The sequence below is a fragment of the Ovis canadensis genome, chromosome 8, assembly GCF_042477335.2.
Source record: "Ovis canadensis isolate MfBH-ARS-UI-01 breed Bighorn chromosome 8, ARS-UI_OviCan_v2, whole genome shotgun sequence".
Taxonomy (NCBI): domain Eukaryota; kingdom Metazoa; phylum Chordata; class Mammalia; order Artiodactyla; family Bovidae; genus Ovis; species Ovis canadensis.
Genome location: NC_091252.1, coordinates 51,222,548 through 51,242,714, shown reverse-complemented (window position 1 = coordinate 51,242,714; position 20,167 = coordinate 51,222,548). Strand labels below are relative to the sequence as shown.

At 37.8% G+C, this 20,167-nt stretch overlaps 1 protein-coding gene across 1 annotated transcript in view; it reads left to right on the top strand.

Moving 5' to 3' along the window:
- Positions 1-7,345, top strand: part of FHL5 (four and a half LIM domains 5) — a 61,591-nt gene extending 54,246 nt beyond the window's left edge. Inside the window, exon 6 of the mRNA XM_069599245.1 lies at positions 3,893-7,345. Within this exon, the coding sequence (XP_069455346.1) occupies positions 3,893-4,056 (164 nt within the window). The 3' untranslated portion in view covers positions 4,057-7,345. The remainder of the gene's footprint in view (positions 1-3,892) is intronic.
- The last annotated feature ends 12,822 nt before the right edge of the window (positions 7,346-20,167 follow it).

Below are 20,167 nucleotides of genomic sequence, written 5' to 3'. Positions count from 1 at the left end.
GAACAACAGACTGGTTCCAAATAGGAAAAGGAGTATGTCAAGGCTGTATATTGTCACCCTTATTTAACTTATATGCAGAATACATCATGAGAAACACTGGGCTGGAAGAAATACAAGCTGGAATCAAGACTGCCGGGAGAAATATCAATAACCTCAGATATGCAGATGATACCACCCTTATGGCAGAAAGTGAAGAGGAACTAAGAAGCCTCTTGATGAAAGTGAAAGTGGAGAGTGAAAAAGTTGGCTTAAAGCTCAACATTCAGAAAACGAAGATCATGGCATCTGGTCCCATCACTTCATGGGAAATAGATGGGGAAACAGTGGAAACAGTGTCAGACTTTATTTTTTTGGGCTCCAGAATCACTGCAGATGGTGACTGCAGCCATGAAATTAAAAGACACTTACTCCTTGGAAGAAAAGTTATGACCAACCTAGGTAGCATATTCAAAAGCAGAGACATTACTTTGCTGACTAAGGTCTATCTAGTCAAGGCTATGATTTTTCCTGTGGTCATGTATGGATGTGAGAGTTGGACTGTGAAGAAAGCTGAGTGCCGAAGAATCGATGCTTTTGAAGTGTGGTGTTGGAGAAGACTCTTGAGAGTCCCTTGGACTGCAAGGAGACCCAACCAGTCCATTCTAAAGGAGATCAGCCCTGGGATTTCTTTGGAAGGAATGATGCTAAAGCTGAAGCTCCAGTACTTTGGCCACCTCATGCGAAGAGTCAACTCATTGGAAAAGACTCTGATGCTGGGAGGGATTGGGGGCAGCAGGAGAAGGGGACGACAGAGGATGAGACGGCTGGATGGCATCACTGACTCGATGGATGCGAGTCTGAGTGAACTCCGGGAGTTGGTGATGGACATGGAGGCCTGGAGTGCTGCAATTCATGGAGTCGCAAAGAGTCGGACACAACTGAGTGACTGAAGTGAACTGATATATATATATATATTCTCTGTAGTAGTGCTTATTTAAAGTTGAGCTATTTGAACTAATGTACCACAGGGAACTATATATTAATACCATACATTTATCTTCTGAAAATTGTACATTCAGGCAAACAATATGTCATTCCCAGAAACTATGTTAGAACTGTTTTTAAAACATCACTTTAAATTAACTAGATCTATAAGGAACAACTCAAGATGTAACTATAAGTTTTTTCTCCTCTAAGATAGGATTTGCCTTTCTAAGGAGATAAATGAAGCAGCTTGACCTAGTGGGAAGAGCACTGATCTAGGGAGTAAAAGACCATGGCCTTGTCTCTGCCCTGATTACTGTGTGACTATAGGTATGCAATTCACCTCCAAGGTCCTCATTTGTCTTCTTGCAAAATGAGGAATTAAATAAGATCACATCTTCGCTGTTTTCTATTTCTGTTTATTTTCAGTAAAGTGAGTTTCAAATGTTGGCTTCTTCAGACAGAGATGCTAATATTTCTGGTTATGTTCCTTAAGAAAGAAAATTCAGACTTAATTTGGTGAAGTTGGAAGCACAGATTCTGAAACAGATGGCCTAGGATTGAATCCCAGACCTGCCACTTAGCAGCCGGGTGATTTGGCCAAGAGGCTAACCTCTCTGTTTGACAATTACTATCTGCAAAGTCGGGTTGATGGTAATAACTACCCCATGGAGTGAGGTGAGAGCTATATGAAGTAAAGGGCTTGGAATAGTGACTGGTTCATCTTTAAGAGCTCAACAAAGGCCAGCTCTTCATTTTCAGGAATAAATGAAGCCAGATAAAACAGGTGTCAGAGTCCTGTTTCCTGGTTGACTTTCTTATTGAAAACGACCCTTATGGTGTGAGGGAGTAAACACATCCAAAATCAAAACAATTTATAACCATCTCACATGTTAAGTCAAGACTTTCTTATATCCCTGCTACCAGATGCTTCCTTTTTATTCTTCTTTGTAAAATTCTAGAAGAATTATTTTTACATTTGCCACCTGTATAAAGCTTAATAACAAATCAAGAAAATTTCATGTGCATCAAAATGCTAGATGTGCAATAATTAAATTCATGAACAGAAGTGGTTTATGTATATATAGAACATTATTCTTGCAATCAGCTTATTAACATCTTGAATAACATTAAGGGGATTAATTGGTACATTATTGATTTACTCTCATTAGAAAGTAATGATGGCATCATAAATAAGCTATAAATTTCATCAAGAAAAGTACAAGAATTTGATGTAAATGTATCCCTGAACTAGTAAATTGTATGCGAAGGCATCAAAAAACATTTCCAGGAAGGAAACAAAAGCTCATTATCATATCAAAGGAGAATTTACCTGAAATAAAATATTCACCTTTTTTGCTTTACCATCCCAACTGGAATATTTGGAAATCACATGTGCATCAGCACATGAACTATTTTAGCCTCACTAAAACAGTGTGATAAGCAAACCACAAGAATTTCATAGCACTAAGATCGCTTGGAAAAAACCTGGCAAATGAAGATTCAAGTCTAGGGCAACCCAAACCCTTACCAGACCTTAGACCTTTTCTCCTTTTTTACAACTCCTCAAAATCAGTTCCTTAAACTGTACCCTGGATTCATATTTGGGGTATAGAGACAGAGTCTCATCAAAGACTCAAATTCTCATACCTTTCTTATTAATAGAAACCCTATGGCTCAAGTAAGGCCCAAGTTGAAATGGGGGAGCCGATTTCATTGGGTAACATGGCTTCAGCGGCCACAAGAATAAGATTCACACATCTTTGTTGCAAGCCTACACTGTCGTCAACTCTGGGCAGGGTAGCAAGGTTATCATATGAGGCTAGCTAAGGACAGTTTGGGTGAAATTCTCTATTGGAGCCTTTTGGAAATTGTGTCTCAAGCCACAGTATGACTGTGGGACTTTATCTTGAATAAAACTAAACATGGGAAAAGAGAGAAGAGAACTATAAGTCATTAAAATATCAGATACCAGGCTGAGAAGTATTCATTTATTTTACCTTAACTTTGTTTCAAAGTAAACAGGGTCACGAGGAAGGAAAAAATATTCTTACTTAGATAAATAAGTAACTTACTTAGATAAGCAAGTAACTAAGTAAGTAACTTACTTTGAAGTTCTGACTTCAAAACTTATTCCTTCTTCTCATTGCAATACCCTAAATTTCCTTATGTCTTGTGAAAATCGCTCAGCCGTGTACAACTTTGTGACCCCATGGACTAATACAGTCCATGGAATTCTCCAGGCCAGAAGACTGGAGTGGGTAGCCTTTCCCTTCTCCAGGGGATCTTCCCAACCCAGGGATCGAACCCAGGCCTCCTACATTACAGGCAGATTCTGAGCCACAAGGGAAGCCTTATGTCTTAGGCAATTGGGAGCTGTCTCCAAAAATATGTGCTTTGTATACTCAAGTTCTTGGCAACCTACTCCACTACTCTTGCTTGGAAACTCCCATGGACGGAGGAGCCTGGTAGGCTGCCGTCCATGGGGTCACTAAGAGTCGGACATGACTGAGCAACTTCACTTCCACTTTTCACTTTCATGCACTGGAGAAGGAAATGGCAACCCACTCCAGTGTTCTTGCCTGGAGAATCCCAGGGACAGGGGAGCCTGGTGGGCTGCCGTCTCTGGGGTCGCACAGAGTTGGACACGACTGAAGCGACTTGGCAGCAGCAGCATACCCAAGTTCAACATACTTATGTAGATTATGGGACAAAATTGACTGAGTATCTGGCTGGATCTCAAAGGAAGAACCTGTGGATGTCATTCCCGAATGGATACAGGCCACTGCGGGTTGCATCATTTCTTGGTTACTTTCTTGATGCGGTCTTACTCACTGTTTTATCTCCAGCTCCCAGAAGTGCACTTGATAGAATGCTCCATCTATTTGTTGAAAGAATAAATTACTCTTTTTCTCCAATTGCTTTACAGGTCTCAGAGGTGCCAAGTTTATCTGCTTTCAAGACCGCCAGTGGCACAGTGAATGCTTTAACTGTGGGAAGTGCTCCGTCTCCTTGGTGGGGGAAGGCTTCCTGACTCACAACAAGGAAATCTTCTGCCGCAAATGTGGCTCTGGGGTGGACACTGACATCTAGAAGGAGACAGTCCCTCCCCACTGGAAATCCACCTTGCTTTTGTTCTCACTAAATCCAAAACTCAACTGACACTGCACTTCTGACTTAATGTTTAGAAAAAAATTCACGCAGAGTTTATAGCACAAGTGTTTTTGTACACATTCTAACTGAACTATAAGGGCTCAGAAAAAGCACAGTCTAACAGAAATGAATACACTCTAAATCACAAAGACACCTTTCCTTGCAAAATACTGCACTCTGCTGTTAGAAAATATGGGAAAATATTTCTTTATTGTAATCTAATGTATAACCTATACCTAGAAGTCATGGATTTTATTACTGAAATCTGATGTTTTTCAAAACTGCAGAGTAAGAAGGATACCAAGAGATCAAATTGAAAGACATACATGAGACTAATGTTTGCATTCCTCACTAGTTATACATAACATGCTTGGCTGTGAATGGTAGAAGAGCAAAAATGGTCAGGGAAAACATCAGTAATCATCATATTTAGGTTTTTTTGTCATTTTATCATTCTTTTATTGTTCACAAGTACTAACTTTGGAGTTGAAAACCAAAGCTGCAATTTGCCCTCATCCTCCCCGCTTCCGCAAGTAGTTGGTTACCATATTTAATCAAAGGAATTTGAGAATTCTGGGCACCATGCCCCTCATTCTCTGCATAGATACAAAGGTGTCCTTCCCCCCCAGGGATAGTTGAAGCATAGGTTTCAACATGTTTTGTGTTGAAAGCATTTCAAAGTCCACAATGAAATTTTTTTCTAAATATTTACATATTCCCTGAAAGAAAAGTCTATTCTTTCAAAAGAGCAAACCAGGATAATCACTGTCCCCAAAGGCAAACCTTTAAAGTAAACTGATCATTAAATCATCACTTGTGGAAATGAGTTTTAGGGAAGGGATTGTGAGTTGGAACACGACTTTCATCCAAATATCTGAAGGCAAATAGAATGCATAATTAGCTCTGAGCCTCATGCATTTTGCCTTCCAACATGTCACAGATGATTAATGAGAAGACATAAAAGTGAGTTTTGAAGAAATCTAGCAATAATAATAACCTAAAAAGAATAACTCACTGCTGATAATTCAGGACCTGTGAAGAAGCACAACAGAGCAATAAGGTCTGTAAATGAGGCTTCCTCCGCACCTGGGCGACCCACATCACCTGTGCTACTTAGGTCACCGTGCCTAGAACTTCAGTCTCTTGCATTGACTCTGAGGGGCACTCTCGACCTCCAGGAGCCATTCTACAAATGAACCAGTGTGTTTATTGGTCATGGCCTTAATGAAAACCTATCACTATATGTTTATCTTTATACCACACATCTATTGATGATGACCCTAACTAGCTGCCCCTGGACAAAAATTTCCATATTATGTAGGATAAATGGAAATCAACCTCTGCTCTTGTTCAATTATGACCCTTGGTTATAGCGTCACGGGTGCAGCAGAGGGAGGTCAGGAGAAGAAATCCAGACTGACACGACATTTTTATAAGTGTCTACTCTCATATTAGTGCACTAAAGGTTCTGACTGAAGTCTAATTACATGCTGTGGTTGGTTACAATGATTAAAATAGCATCACAGAAGATTCAATTAAAATTGTTATGGAAACACAATTTTCAAAAAAGTTTAAAATGCAAGAACATTTGGAGATGTCAGCAATTTAGAGATACAAATAAAAGGTCAGGCTTCATTGGCTATTTGAAAGATGTAATTGTCCTTTTTTGGGTATTAACAATGCCAAGATATTTTCTTATGTTAACATTTAAATGTAGACAAAAATATTAATATTCTTCCTGCATTGCTTGAAATTGCACATGTAGAACTGAATATGCCAATTGTTCAATGCTTTAGAATATGATAACAGTGAACCATATATTTAGAAAGCCAAGCCATTCTGAATCTGTGTGGACATACAATATGTAATACTGTCTCAGTTAATCAATTAGAAGTAAACATACAAAATGGTTTTTCTTAAACAATTGGTATCGTTTAGGCATTTTGCTGTGTGAGACTGGGGGGGATGTGAGTATGCACATGATCAGGCATTTTACTCAATTCACAGAAGCATTTCCAAGACAGAGATTTTGTCATCCTTTGATAAGTACAGTTAAGTATATCTTATCACTAAGCTACCTTCTAAATGTGGAATTATCTCTATTTTTAGAAGATATTTCTTCCATATTTAGTGGGTAGCTTAGTCATCAAACACATATTAAAGATGTACAATGCACAGGTAGAGCTCAGGCTGCTATGATTCTGGAGTGGTGGGGAGGTAGGTAGATCAGGGTATGGAAGCACTGGACTGCCAGATGCAGAGAGCTCATAAAAAGCACCACTACAGGCATAACACAGAGCAACAACAACTGGGAAAAGACACAGTTAGACTGACACATAAAGAAAGTAAAAATCATACATCATATGCAATAGGTGGTTTAGGTCAATAAAAAGAAAACCCCTCTAACTGACTTACCACAAGATAGAACGGACTGTCTCAGAAAGCAGTGGGCTCCCAAGATTCAGGGCATGACATCTGCACAAATAAGGAAGCAGTTAGAAACCAACCTGTGTGCTGAGAACAACCCAATGGCTTGGAAATAGCAGAGTACCTGTGCCAAAGAGGAAGAAGAAATGGGATTGCTAAAGAAAAGGGCCAGATGAAGGGAGAGTATGAACTCTTAGAATTAATGGTTTATACTTAATAGAATAGGAAAGAGAAAGTTAGTTACTGTTTTTAAAAAGAGGAGAAAAACATGTAAAGAACATTGTGCTAAGCATTATGACAATGTGTAAAGAACCTTGTGCTAATGATCGCATGTAGCCTACAACAGAAGAGGGTAAGTTTCTGAAGGTGAAGATATCTGACTCCAGTAATACCTTTGATTAGTGGCTGCAGAAGTGAAGAAAAGGGCAGCAATAGGTAATGCAAACGAAGAGCTAGATTTAATGATATAGATGAGTGAACAAGTCAATGAATCAAATATTTTATGCTGTCATGTTGCAGTTAGAGATGAAAAAGAAAAATGCAGAAAAGAATTTCTGCTTTCATCATAAGAGGAAGGGTGCCCAAGTCATTTTTCACTCAACAAAACCATAACACATCATATTGGAAAAATCTAGGGCCTACTGGTTAAGTGAAGTGTAATGGTGCTACAATCATGGGTTGAAAACTTACTTTAAAAAAAAAAGAAACATTAAATTGTACTTTGGAGGGAAAGATTGCTCAACCATGGTGAAAATGAATCACGCTGTCAAAAAAAACCTTGATTAAATATCACTGCAAAATTTAGTCCTACAAATGAAAAATTAACCTAGAAATGTATGTCTGTTGTTAGTAATAATAACATCATTTTTTAAGAAAAAATTACTTTTTAACCTACTTTTGGTATATTGATAGCAATTCATGTTTTAAATAGGAAAAGATGGTTATAATATGCTTGAGGTATATTTCATTGAGCACAGAAATTATTCTCAAATATAATCATAAATATTCATTATTACAATAATATCATTTTTGCTTGTTTTATAAATTTTGATTTTCAAAATTTTCTTATGCTAAATAAGTTTTCATAGTACACATTTCTCAAACTGTATTTGGAGATTTAATTTTTACATTAACTGTAGTAAGCAAGATAGATATGGAGTAACTTTATAGAGTTTATATGTCTATTACATAGTTATTAATTTTATCTTCACTTTTACAATACCTAAATTAGCTATCTGTTCAAATATCATTTCAGAGTATTAAAGCAGGAATAGCATAATTCAATTCTGTCTGATTCAAACAGTAATATCTCCATATCTATGTTCTGTCTTATAATCACATTTTAAAATATTCTAAACTAAGAATTATTTTAATTACTATATCTTTGATTCTAAAAATATTCTATCAGAGATATCTCACTTCAGTTGAATTTTCTTATTTCTTATTTTGAGGTAGTCTTCTGCTAATTTCATTTATATACTGGGGGAATTGGTAAGACTCCTATTGCTTTTAATCTCTTCTTAATTTTGTCTAAAGCAAAATTTGATATCTGTAATAGACTTCATGTAACTTCAGCTAATCCATACTACAAGCATCAATTAAATTCTCTCTAGAGTTACATTAGATGATTCATTTAATGTCAGAATGTATTCCACAAAGAAACATTCAGAAAAATATCTCTCACCAAACATTTCTAGTGCATTTTAAGTCATAGGGCTTTGAAATATATGATGAAATTCTTATGGGTACTCAATAAATATTTACGTCTTGGAATGGTATTTCTTCAATGAAATGGTCAGAATGTTACTAGAAATTATACTTGCAGGGATATATCTTTATCATGAAGCTCTTCCCCCAAAACTATCAGATCTTTAGATCTTCACTGTCTTACCAGAAACATTCCAAAAGTCAGCTGGAATAACTATAAAGAAATGTTTGGGGAACTTTGTGGTCCTCTTTCTAAGAAGAAGTAAAGGAGATCGATCGTGCTTCACTGGTAACTCAGCAGTAAAGAATCTGCCAGCCAGTGCAGGGGATGTGGGTTCAAGATCCCTGGAGAAGGAAATGGCAACCCAGTGCAGTACTCTGGCCTGGAGAATCCCATGGACAGAGGAGCCTGGCAGGCTACAGTCCATGGGGTCACAGAGAGTCAGATATGACCGCGCACACCCACACACACCTGTTAAATGTGGGGTTGGAGGAGATATTTCTCAAACTGAGAATCAAAAAGGAGGGGAAAGGAATGAAAATGATTCATGCTCAAGTTTCAGTTTATACAGGAAATAACAGAGTTTATGTGTATTCAGAATGCCTGGATTGTATATCTCTGTGGTTGAGAAAGGAAACAGCTCACTGTGATAGAATTATGATCCATGTCACAGAGAAGCAAAGAGTATTTGGGTCAAGCATTTTCCCACGAATGGTAATAAACTTATGGAGTGGATGCCCATAAAGGGTTCTCTGAATGAGGAACATTGATGAGCTCAACAGACACCCATTCAATGACTCAAACAGTGACATTAAATGCTATTCCCATCACATCTAAAAACAAAAATTAGGTCTGACATTTATGGAAGTCCACACACAGAATCCCAAAGGCTTATTCTTTATTTATACAAGTTACAATCTACTCCTAATTTGCCTCTGTAGCATCATTTATGAAGCCATTTATCTGAGAACTTTAACCCAAGGAAATAAATGAGGGAGTATGAATAAAGAAGAAATGAAGAATAAAAGAGTGGTAATAAAAAATTAACATTCCTGGAAAAAAAAACAGAAAATTTAATTGATTTTAAAGACGTTTTTCCCTATACTATAATAAAACATTTTCAAAACCACAAGGCATTTGAAGAAAGCAAAATAAATGGGCAAAGGAAAAGAAAATTTGATAAAATTTGACATGAGAACTACAATTTGATATCTGTCACCCAGGTGGCTCTAGTAGTAAAGAACCCACCTGCCAATGCAGGTGACATAAGAGACACGGGTTCGATCCCTGGGTGGGGAAGATCCCCTGGAGGAGGGCATGGCAACCCACTCCAGTATTCTTGCCTAAAAAATCTTATGGACAGAGGAGCCTGGTCCATAGAGTCACAAAGAGTTGAACACAACTGAAGCAACTTAGCATGCATGCATAACCGCTCTCAAGGAAAAATTACTCTCAAATACTTCCAACAGATACGTAGTCACCAAAGTAAATAATATTTACCGTTCCAATGCTGTCGTGAAGTATTTGCTATCGTTGGTCTTCCATTGTTCCTTCAAAATCTGACTATAGTAATATTTTCACTATATATATATTTGTCTGTGTGTGTGTACTGATAGAGAGATGTTGATTTTTATATGTATCTATCAAATTACCATGTAGTACACCTTAAATAATTTTAAAAATTAAAAATGAAATTCTCCAGTTAGTTGTCATCAATGAGGGCTTGTGGCAATTTTGGAAACAGATCTCCTAAAAGAATAACAATGTTAAATATTTTCCTTATATCTATGAGATACTCTTTTCATGTTTGATACATTTGGCTCATTATTTTCGTACACTGTTGGAGAGAGAAAGGTACTTCTGGAAAGAACTCTGGCAATGTATATAAAGAGTCTTAATGTTTTTAATATGCTTTTAACAAGAAATTCCAATTTCTAAGAATTTATACCGGGAAATCATTGGAGAACCACACAGATATTTTGTACTGAAAGGTTTACTTCAGTATTCTCTAATAAGGGTGCAAAATAAGAGAATAAATTAATTATGGTATCTATTTATAATTAAATACTTTAAATTAGCCACTAAAAAATAAGACTAGTGACATGAAAATGTTCATGACTCAAGGTTGAGTGGAAATAAGATATTATTAAATATGTATAATATGCCCACGTTACTAAGTTTATTAGTTTATGTGTGAAGAAAAACACTGCAAGGAAGTACAATAAAATATGAACATTAACAAAATTTACAAGTTGTTTCCAGTGGCAGGCACGGCACTTGTCTCTCTCATGTCTCCTAAAGTCATACCTCCCTTTATCCCTTTCTTTAAAATAGATATTCCTACATTTTCTCTGTCAAGGAACTCATCTAGTTTCTTGACTTCAATTGCCTTTTCTATGTAACTGAGCCCAAATATACGTGTCTTGCCTTCAATTCTCTTCCGAGTTCCAGACCTGAGTTTTTCTCTGCCTTCTGAACATGTGCAACTCAGTATCATGTGAACAGCTCACAACTTTATTCTTCTTACAAATTCCACTTATTGTGTTCTGCATCTTAGTTAAATGTATCATCCAAACAGAGTCTTTAGATTTTATATCTTGGGCACATGTAAAGATACTCAACACCATTAGTCATTAAGAAAATGCAAATTAAAACCACAAGGTACCATTTCACATGGACTAGAAAGACTAAGGCAGGCAATAACAAGTGCTATTAAGATGTAGAGACATAGGAACACTCATACACTGCTGGCAGGAATGTAAAATGATGCAGCCACTTTGGAAAATAGCTTGTCAGTTTCTCAAAGGGTCAAATATCAAACCATCTAACAGCCCAGCAATTCCACTTCCAGTTATCTACTCAGAGCTATGGAAACATACGTCCACATAAATGTTCATAATAGCATTCTTCCTAATAGCCAAAGAAGTGGAACAACCCGAGCATTCAACTGATGAATGGGTAAACAAGCATAGCATAACCATTCAAGGGAATGTTAGTCAAAAATAAAAAATAAAGTGCTGACACATGCCATAACATGTATTTTGAAAACGTCATTCTGAGTGAAAGAAACCAGACAAAAAAGATTTATATGTATGATTCCATTTATACAAAATGTCAGAAAATGCAAATTTATAGACAGAAAGTAGAGCCATGGTTTCCAAAGGCAGGGAGAAGGAATGGGATATACTATAAATGGGCATGAGGGATCTTTGTTGAAAGGAATGAAAATATTCTAAAACTGATTTATGATGATAGTGGCACCATTTGGTAAAATTACTTTAAAAAGTATTAAATTGTATCCTTGAAATCAGTGAATTATCTGATACCTAAAGCACATCTCATAAAGCCTTTTTTTTTTTTTTTAAATCTGCCTCGGATCCCACCCTCTTCCCAATCCCTTATACCTAATCCCATAAGAAAAGCCACAATTTAAAACTTTTCCCTTGCCAAGTTTTGTCATTCTCCACAAGCTTCATTCCTTTGCACTTCCTACCCCTAGGAGTCTCCTGCCTATCAAAATGTTAATCAACCTCCAAAGCCCAAAGTTATCACCTATGTCAAATCTTTACTGATATCCCTTAGAAAAAAATTCACCATTTTCCTCAATTTCTTTTACAATTTTGTGAGCAGTTTAAATAACTTGATTTACATTACAGTCAGAAATGGGAGAAAATCTAACTAAAAGATGATTGTCTTTGGAGCCAGGCATACCAGGTACAGGTCTCGGCCTTGCCACTTTCCTTGGTACATGACACTTGGTAGCTACTAAACTCTGAGTCTCGATATTCCCATCTTGAATTGGGGATCTGTAATACAAGCTTCTGGATTTCTTTGGAGGGAATGATGCTGAAGCTGAAACTCCAGTACTTTGGCCACCTCATGGGAAGAGTTGACTCACTGGAAAAGACTCTGATGCGGGGAGAGATTGGGGACAGGAGGAGAAGGGGACGACAGAGGATGAGATGGCTGGATGGCATCACTGACTCGATGGACGTTGAGTCTGAGTGAACTCTGGGAGTTGGTGATGGACAGGGAGGCCTGGAGTGCTACAATTCATGGGGTCACAAAGAGTCAGACACGACTGAGCGACTATACTGAACTGAACTGAATATAAGCTTCAAAAAGCTGCTCTGAATATTAAATGAAATAGATGCAAGCTGCTTCACATCTACCTAAAACATTTCACTTACTAAAACTTTAAATGTCAGTTATTGTCACCTTCCTTTCTACCCTTGCTCTACCCCTAGATAATGCTTTTATTCATCGTTTATAAACCCAAAGCTTAACAAAATGTCTGGCACTTGGTAGAACAGCAATAAATACTCACTGAATTAAATTTTAGTTATGAAAGAGTTATTATAATATTTTATGTTATCAGTAACCATGATAAATATGTAAATCCCTTTTGCTTCTCATCTTGATTGTGTGAAATGAAGTTGCCCATGTGAGAAGCAGCTAGACTGCAAATCAGCACCTGCAACTTCAAGCATCTGCTCTGAATTTTCTATTTTGATATCACTGTTTTCTTTATCCGCAGACTACTGATCTGTAGGATGCACTTGTTTCAGCCAGAATTCATGAGGGTGTCTTCAAACACTTAATCTTCAGGTGCCCTGGAGAATAACTCTTTACTTGAAGTTTCCTTTTGGTTCCTCAAAATAGATTTTGCATGCAGAGTAGCTTTTATGTCAAGCCAGACCGTCCTAAATACGTCTGCCACATATGGAGTCAAGCCAGCCAGCAAGTTTTGGATCATGTACTTACAGTTAGAAATGTAATTGTACTTACTTTGCTTAAACTCCAGAGTGCATTGTCTGTGTCTCTCAAAAGTGCAGAGGACTTTACTTTAACCTGTTGCTGAGTACAGACAGCTCTAAGCATCCTAAATCCTCTTATCATACCATAACAGCATGCGTGGGCTGCCCTGGTCCTCCAGAGGTCCCCATTTCTCTATTTCAGCATTCTCTTTCTGTTGACAGGTATTACTTCCCTCTGGACATAGATTCAGACTATTCACTTAATTACTTTGGAAGGAATTCCAGAAGACAGACATTTAAGCACACTTTTTTGCATACAAATCTTTATTAAGAAAGATTATTAATTAACAGCAGCTTTATTTTTATAATAACAGGCTTCCCTGGTAGTTCAGGTGGTAAAGAACCTACCTGCAATGCAGGAGACTCAGGTGCAACTAAGTGTTTATCAGTGGGTAACTGGATAAAAATCCAGGGTGTATCCATACAGTGAGATACTACCCAAGAATAAAAAGAGACTACTAATGCATGGAAAAACATGTACAAAAATGAAAAAATCAGATAGCAATGACTGTAAACTGGATGATCTCATGTAGTTGAATTTCTGTGGAAGTAAAAACTATAGAGACAGAAATCAGTGGTGTTAGAGGCTGGGGGTGAGGGTATGAATTGAGAGGGTTACAAGGAAAATTTTGAGAAGTGATGGTGGTGGTTACATAACTATTACTTTTGTCAAAATGGTGTCTTTTTTAAAAAATCTGTGCTGTGCTAAGTCGCTTCAGTCGTGTCCAACTCGGTGCAACCCTATGAACTCTAACAGCCCACAAGGCTCCTCTGTCCATGGGTTTCTTCAGGCAAGAATACTGGAGTGAGTTCCCATTCCCTTCTCCAGGGGATCTTCCAGACCCTGGGACTGAACCTGGGTCTCCTGCATTGCAGGTGAATTCTTTACCACTGAGCCACCAGGGAATCCTAATTGTTCCTAGTACCTAAAAATGCTATTGATTTTTATATATTTATCTTAGATCCAGGAAACTTGCTGAAATTTCCTACTAGTGTTAATGATTTTAACCTAGATTAGGCATACTTCATGATCCATATTGTCTGGTTCTTAACAAACACCCACAATTCTGCTGCCTGATATTATGCTTTATATGCAGTTTCTAAAGATAGGGTAATAACAAGTGTTCAGCTGGCAAATGTTCAGAGATAGATCCCAAGACTGAAAACACTCTGGCTATTGAAATTTTAGTCCAATTCCCATTCTTGGGTTTTTCATGAAATTTCTCTTCCTTAAATGAGGTATGTTTCTAGCTGCTGTAAATGAGGCCTATGCCAGTTTATGAGGAGAGTTACCACCAAATTCACAGCTGCTAGGATTCCTCAAAGCAAAAGAAGGCCCTTTCATTTGTGGTTCATTCTCTAACATGGAATAACTGTTGAAAACTTCTTGGCTAGTCACCTTTTTTGTGAACAATTGTCAGCTTTAAGGTGAGAGCAACCTCCCCTACAAGTCCATGCGTGGGGCTAAGTCACTTAAGTTGTGCCCGACTCTTTGCAACCCTATAGACTGTAGCCTGCTAGGCTCCTCTGTCCACGGGATTCTCCAGGCAAGAATACTGGAGCGGATTGTGATTTCCTCCTCCAGGGGATCTTCCTGACCCATGGATCAAACCCATTATCTCTTATGTCTCCTGCAGACCAGGTGAGTTCTTTACCACTAATGCCACCTGGGAAGCCCCCCTACAAGCACGTCTGATGCTAAATACAGGCAAGCGTAGGTGACTCTGCTTAGCCTTAACATTCCCCAAGAACAGCCTCCAGAGCCATGCCCTCACCCTGTCTGCAGTGCGAAGTACCTGTGTTTATTTCCTACAACAATCTAATAAAGCGGTACTTTTAATTATCCCAATTGGGCTGATGAGACAAAGGTTTAAAGAGATAAAATAATTGGCTTGAGGCATTCTGATACAGGTAGGTCTGACTCCAGAGTCTATGCTACCAATGAGGCTGACAATACACTACGTAATTCTGCCTCCTCTCTCTGCAGCAAGCCATCTTGCATTATTTTTCATATGCTTTCATTCTGCTGGTCCAAGTCCTGCCCCACCTGTTGGATGTCTTCTGAGTCTGTTTTCTCCTATTTGCTTCCACAGTTCAAGGCTTCATGACCTCTTGCCTGGACTTTTTAAATTGCCTCCTACTGAAATATGTTTCTGAGCCCCATAGCCTCTTCCCTACATCTATTATGCACACTTCCTACACCAGAAAGCTATTTCTCAGGTAGCACCTGATCGTTGCTCCATCTTACTCAGCAGCCTTTGTTGGTTCTTCATTATGTCTCCTCCCAAATCTAGCCCCACCGTCTCTTCCAGACATCTCTCTCAGGATTCTTTCTGCAACAGAATATGCCTTCTTAAGGACAGAGTCTTTGTCCACAACATACATATACCTAGAACAGAGCCTGGCACAGAGTAGATGCTCAAATTAGGTGAAAGAATGAAGAAATCTTCTGCTTTAACTGAATCTTATTACTCGTTGAATCCAAAATAAATGTCTTATATTTTTTCCCAACTTGATTCCTTTGCTTAAAATATGTATCTGTGTTGTAAATAAGTTCATACACACTGCAAATTCATAAACACTGCTATATTTAAAATAAAATGGCTTTCCATTTCCATTAAAAGAAAATATACTTAGAGGAAATTTTTAAAGATTAAAAAATGGAGTCCTCTCTACCATCTCCACTTAGGCAATTTAGTTTCCATTAAAATTTATCCATTATTTAAGCTATAGCTCATAAGTCTACTTCTCCAGCTGGAAACACCCTCTTTCACCTCTGTACTTTATGGTAACTCTAGTCTCACACTCAATATATTTGCTCTGAATTATAGTTAATTCTCCCCCATTAATTTATGAGAACATTGACTCAAAAACAGGAAAATGTCTGATTCAGGGTATTCAGGAATACCCTGTAATGTTGAGTATAAAACAAGCCTAAACAAATGCTTCTTAATTTTTTAAAGTGAATTTGGTCTCAGAACAAACCACTTCTGAACTTCTTCCCCATAAATACTGATACACACATAAACAACAACATTTTTAAACAGTTAAATGTTTTAACATTGTTTTAAACAATGTTAAATAGTTAAAGTAACAACAACATTAAATTAGTAAAATTACTAATGCCATTGAGACTAAGGACTTTGACTGAATTTCATCTTCTCAGCCGCCCTCTGAGGTATGATCCTTATCACGTGGGAAAGCCCAGGCACAAAGAGGTAAGTTCTCCAAGTTACCATAGCTAGTACAAGGGAGAGGCTGAATTTTAAATCAGGAGGTTTGGCTTTCAAGTTCATGCTCTTAAGCTTGGACACTACCACCCCCAATAATGAAAAGTTTCATTTTTTTAAGTAAAGCAATGTTGTTTATTATTTTGAACATTACTTTGTTACTGAACTTTCATTGAGCCTTATTTATACTTTGACTGGTAGCTAATTGCCTGGGCTGCAGAATAGTTATTTGTCTGGCAATGGGTATTTTGATGATTATTTTAGGCATACAGATCCTACTTAGGTTTTGTTAGATTTATACCTAAATATTTCAGTTATTTTGGAGCTTGTGTATAGGTTTTATTTTTTAAAACTTGGATTCACCATTGTTCATTATTTGTTTGCAGAATACAGTTGATTTTTATGAAGACCTTGTATCTGCAACTTTGCTAAACACACTTATTGGTCCTAAGAATGTTTTTGTAGATAGCTTCTGTGTAAACAATATTTTAATTTCTTCTAGTATGGAAAAAATTTTATAAGAGCCAAATATAAATACATCCATCTATACCACACACCTGTAAGTATGTAAACTTTTGGAAGTGAACGTTTAGTTCAGTTCATTCCCTCAGCCGTGTCCGACTCTTTGAGACCCCATGGACTGGAGCAGGCCTCCCTGGAGCTTACTCAAACTCATGTCCATCGAGTTGGCGATGCCATCCAACCATCTCATCCTCTGTTGTCCCCTTCTCCTCCTGCCTTCAATCTTTCCCAGCATCAGGGTCTTTTCCAGTGAGTCAGTTCTTCCCATCAGGTGGCCAAAGTATCAGAATTTCAGCTTCAGCATCAGTCCTTCCAATGAATATTCAGGACTGATTTCCTCTAGGATGGACTGGTTGGATCTCCTTGCAGTCCAAGGGACTCTCAAGAGTCTTCTCCAACACCGCAGTGAAAAAGCATCAATTCTTTGGCGCTCAGCTTTCTTTATAGTGCAACTCTCACATCCATGGGCTTCCCTTGTGGCTCAGCTGGTAAAGAATCCACTTGCAATGTGGAAGACCTGGGTTCAGTCCCTGGGTTGGGAAGATCCTCTGGAGAAGGGAAAGACTACCCACTCCAGTATTCTGGCCTGGAGAATTCCATCTGTATAGCCCATGGGGTTGCAAAGAGTTGGACACGACTAAGTGACTTTCACTTCACTTCACTTCACTCACATCCATACATGACTACTGGAAAAACCATAGCTTTGACTAAACGGGCCTTTTTAGCAAAATAATGTCTCTTTTTTAATATGCTGTCTAGGTTGGTCATAGCTTTTCTTCCAAGGAGAAAGCGTCTTTTAATTTCATGGCTGCAGTCACCATCTGCAGTGATTTTGGAGCCCCCAAAATAAAGTCTGACACTGTTTCCCCATCTATTTCCCATGAAGTGATGGGACCAGATGCCATGATCTTCGTTTTCTGAATGTTGAGTTTTAAGCCAACTTTTTCACTCTCCTCTTTCACTTTCATCGAGAGGCTCTTTAGTTCTTTGCTTTCTGCCATAAGGATGGTGAGCATAAAGGAACTGGGCATATTTGGATTTCCATTTTGTGTATCCTCACTTTTAGCAATATTAAGAGACATAATGAATTTTCTTTACAATGAAAAACTGTCAATAAATCAATAAAAATGGAAGACTACCTTCGAGACAATTTGTGGGAAACTATTTGTCTAACTAACACTAAACCTTTCCTTCTCATAAAAAGACATTCAGAAGCCATAGCTTTGTGACAATATTGATTTTTTTTTAAATAAAGGCCAGTTTATTATTTTAATTATCCACTAGGTGGCAGAAAACTGTTACCATCTAAAGCAACATTTCTAGATTAGTCCAGGCTCTTTGCTAAACTTCAGATTTAGGCAAATTGCTTTCACCTCTATGCTTTGCAATGCTGGCCTTTTCGCACATGGCATTTTAAAGCAAACAACTATTTTTAAGCTGGGAAAGAAAAATCAGGGGTTTTCACAGTAATAAATACTAGGTATGAGCATGCTAATTATATGTTTGTGTTGCTTTGCTTTAACATAGTGGAAACAGATGCACAGACACTGGGTGAAGGGCTGAAAGCCTCCACAGAATGTTCCATCCAGATGTCAGAGAGTACAGTTAAGCAGAAAGACCTGCAATAGGACAATTTTCTGTAACTTTCAAGTCAACTTTCTCGCCCTTGGTTGCACACTAGACACTCAAGGGCCCTACCCCAGCACTCTGAGGGTGGAACCTGGACACCGGTATTCGTTCAAGCCTCCTCAGCTATAAGAGGATTAGACTAGACATTCTAGTCTTTCAGGTTCCAATATTCCAGGACTGATGTCTAACGTGCTCCTGCTCGGTTGCGTCTGACTCTCTGCGACCCTACAGATTGTAGCTCTCCAGGCTCCTCTGTCCATGGGATTCTCCAGGCAAGAGTACTGGTATGGGTTGCCATTTCCTCCTCATCTAATAGCATATCTATCATTATAAGCTCTGTGACTGCAGGAGCTAATTCTGTTCTGGAGCCTTTATGAATATTAACTTAGTTAATCCCCTGCACTATGAAAGAGTTAGGGGAAAATGAGACATGAAAAGGTTTCAAAACTTGCCCAAGGCCACACAGAAAGAAAACGTTGAGATTCTTCCTGGCAGTCTGGCTTCAGAGCCTGAGCTTATACTATTATAGCAAATTCCCTCATAAATGGTTGATTAATCTGTCTCTCTTTCTGCTTATACGTAAAAATGCACCTGCACCAACAATAGTTTCAAACATTGCTTTTTAAGCCATAGCTGCCAATCTGGTTGGAAAATTGGCACACTCTATCTGGGAACTGTGCTTTGGCAGTGACTAACTGAAAAAAAAAATAGTACATTGGGAGTGCTGTTATTTCTCTGGAGGAAATTATAATTGAATTCAGTAATCCCTGGTATTTTGCAAAAGAAGAAAATTTTAAATGCACTTATTAGAATTTTCAAGAGAATCCTAATTGAATAAATTCTATAAACATCCATGACATGAATTTGATGCCAACCTCAAAGAGACTAATAAAAACTACATTCTATTCACACTGTCTTCTCTTTTTAGAACTTCACTTTTTCCTGGCATCTGAACGCACGGCTCTCTTCACCTGTGAGAATGCTTCCATAGAAAGGCAGGTGGATGTGCTATAGATTCTTCCACATGTGGCTTAATCAGGTTGAATTCTTTGCAGCTTTCTCCTGAAAAATATATCAATACTTTTTGCCAACACTTCTTGCTAAATAAATATCCGGGGGCAGTGTTAAGTATGCTGTACGGTTGCTATGAAGTTTTGGAGCATCTGTCTTTGAGGAAGACAATCATATTCACAAGAATTAAATGTCTCTAAGAGTGACCATTATGTGCTATTATTTTTTAGCTTTTCATGCTGGAAAACATATGTAAAGGCACAGTGAGAAGTACAATAAACACATGTACTCATCACCTAAATTCAATTAATTTGTAACTCTGGGCCAGTCTCTTTCCCTATATCTCTACTTATTCCCTTCCCCTCAAACACAGGTTATTTTAAGCAAATCCCAGACATCATACTACCTCAACTGCAAATATTTTAGTAAGACACTCTAAGGAGGCTCTTTTTAAGAAAACATAACATTTATCTGATGAAGTAAAAATTATACTTTTAGAACCTATTTTATCTAGGTCCCATTCATTATTGAATGCCCTGGTCTTAAGAAGCATAGGTTATTGTTGAGGAATTACAGTTTATTTCCAAAAAGTAATTTATCAGGCAAATTTTAATCAGGAGGAATACAAAGGGCCTCAGCTGTATACCACAATTTATATTGTTTTTCTCCCTCACACTTTCTCCAAACCTTAGACTATGTTTGGTTCT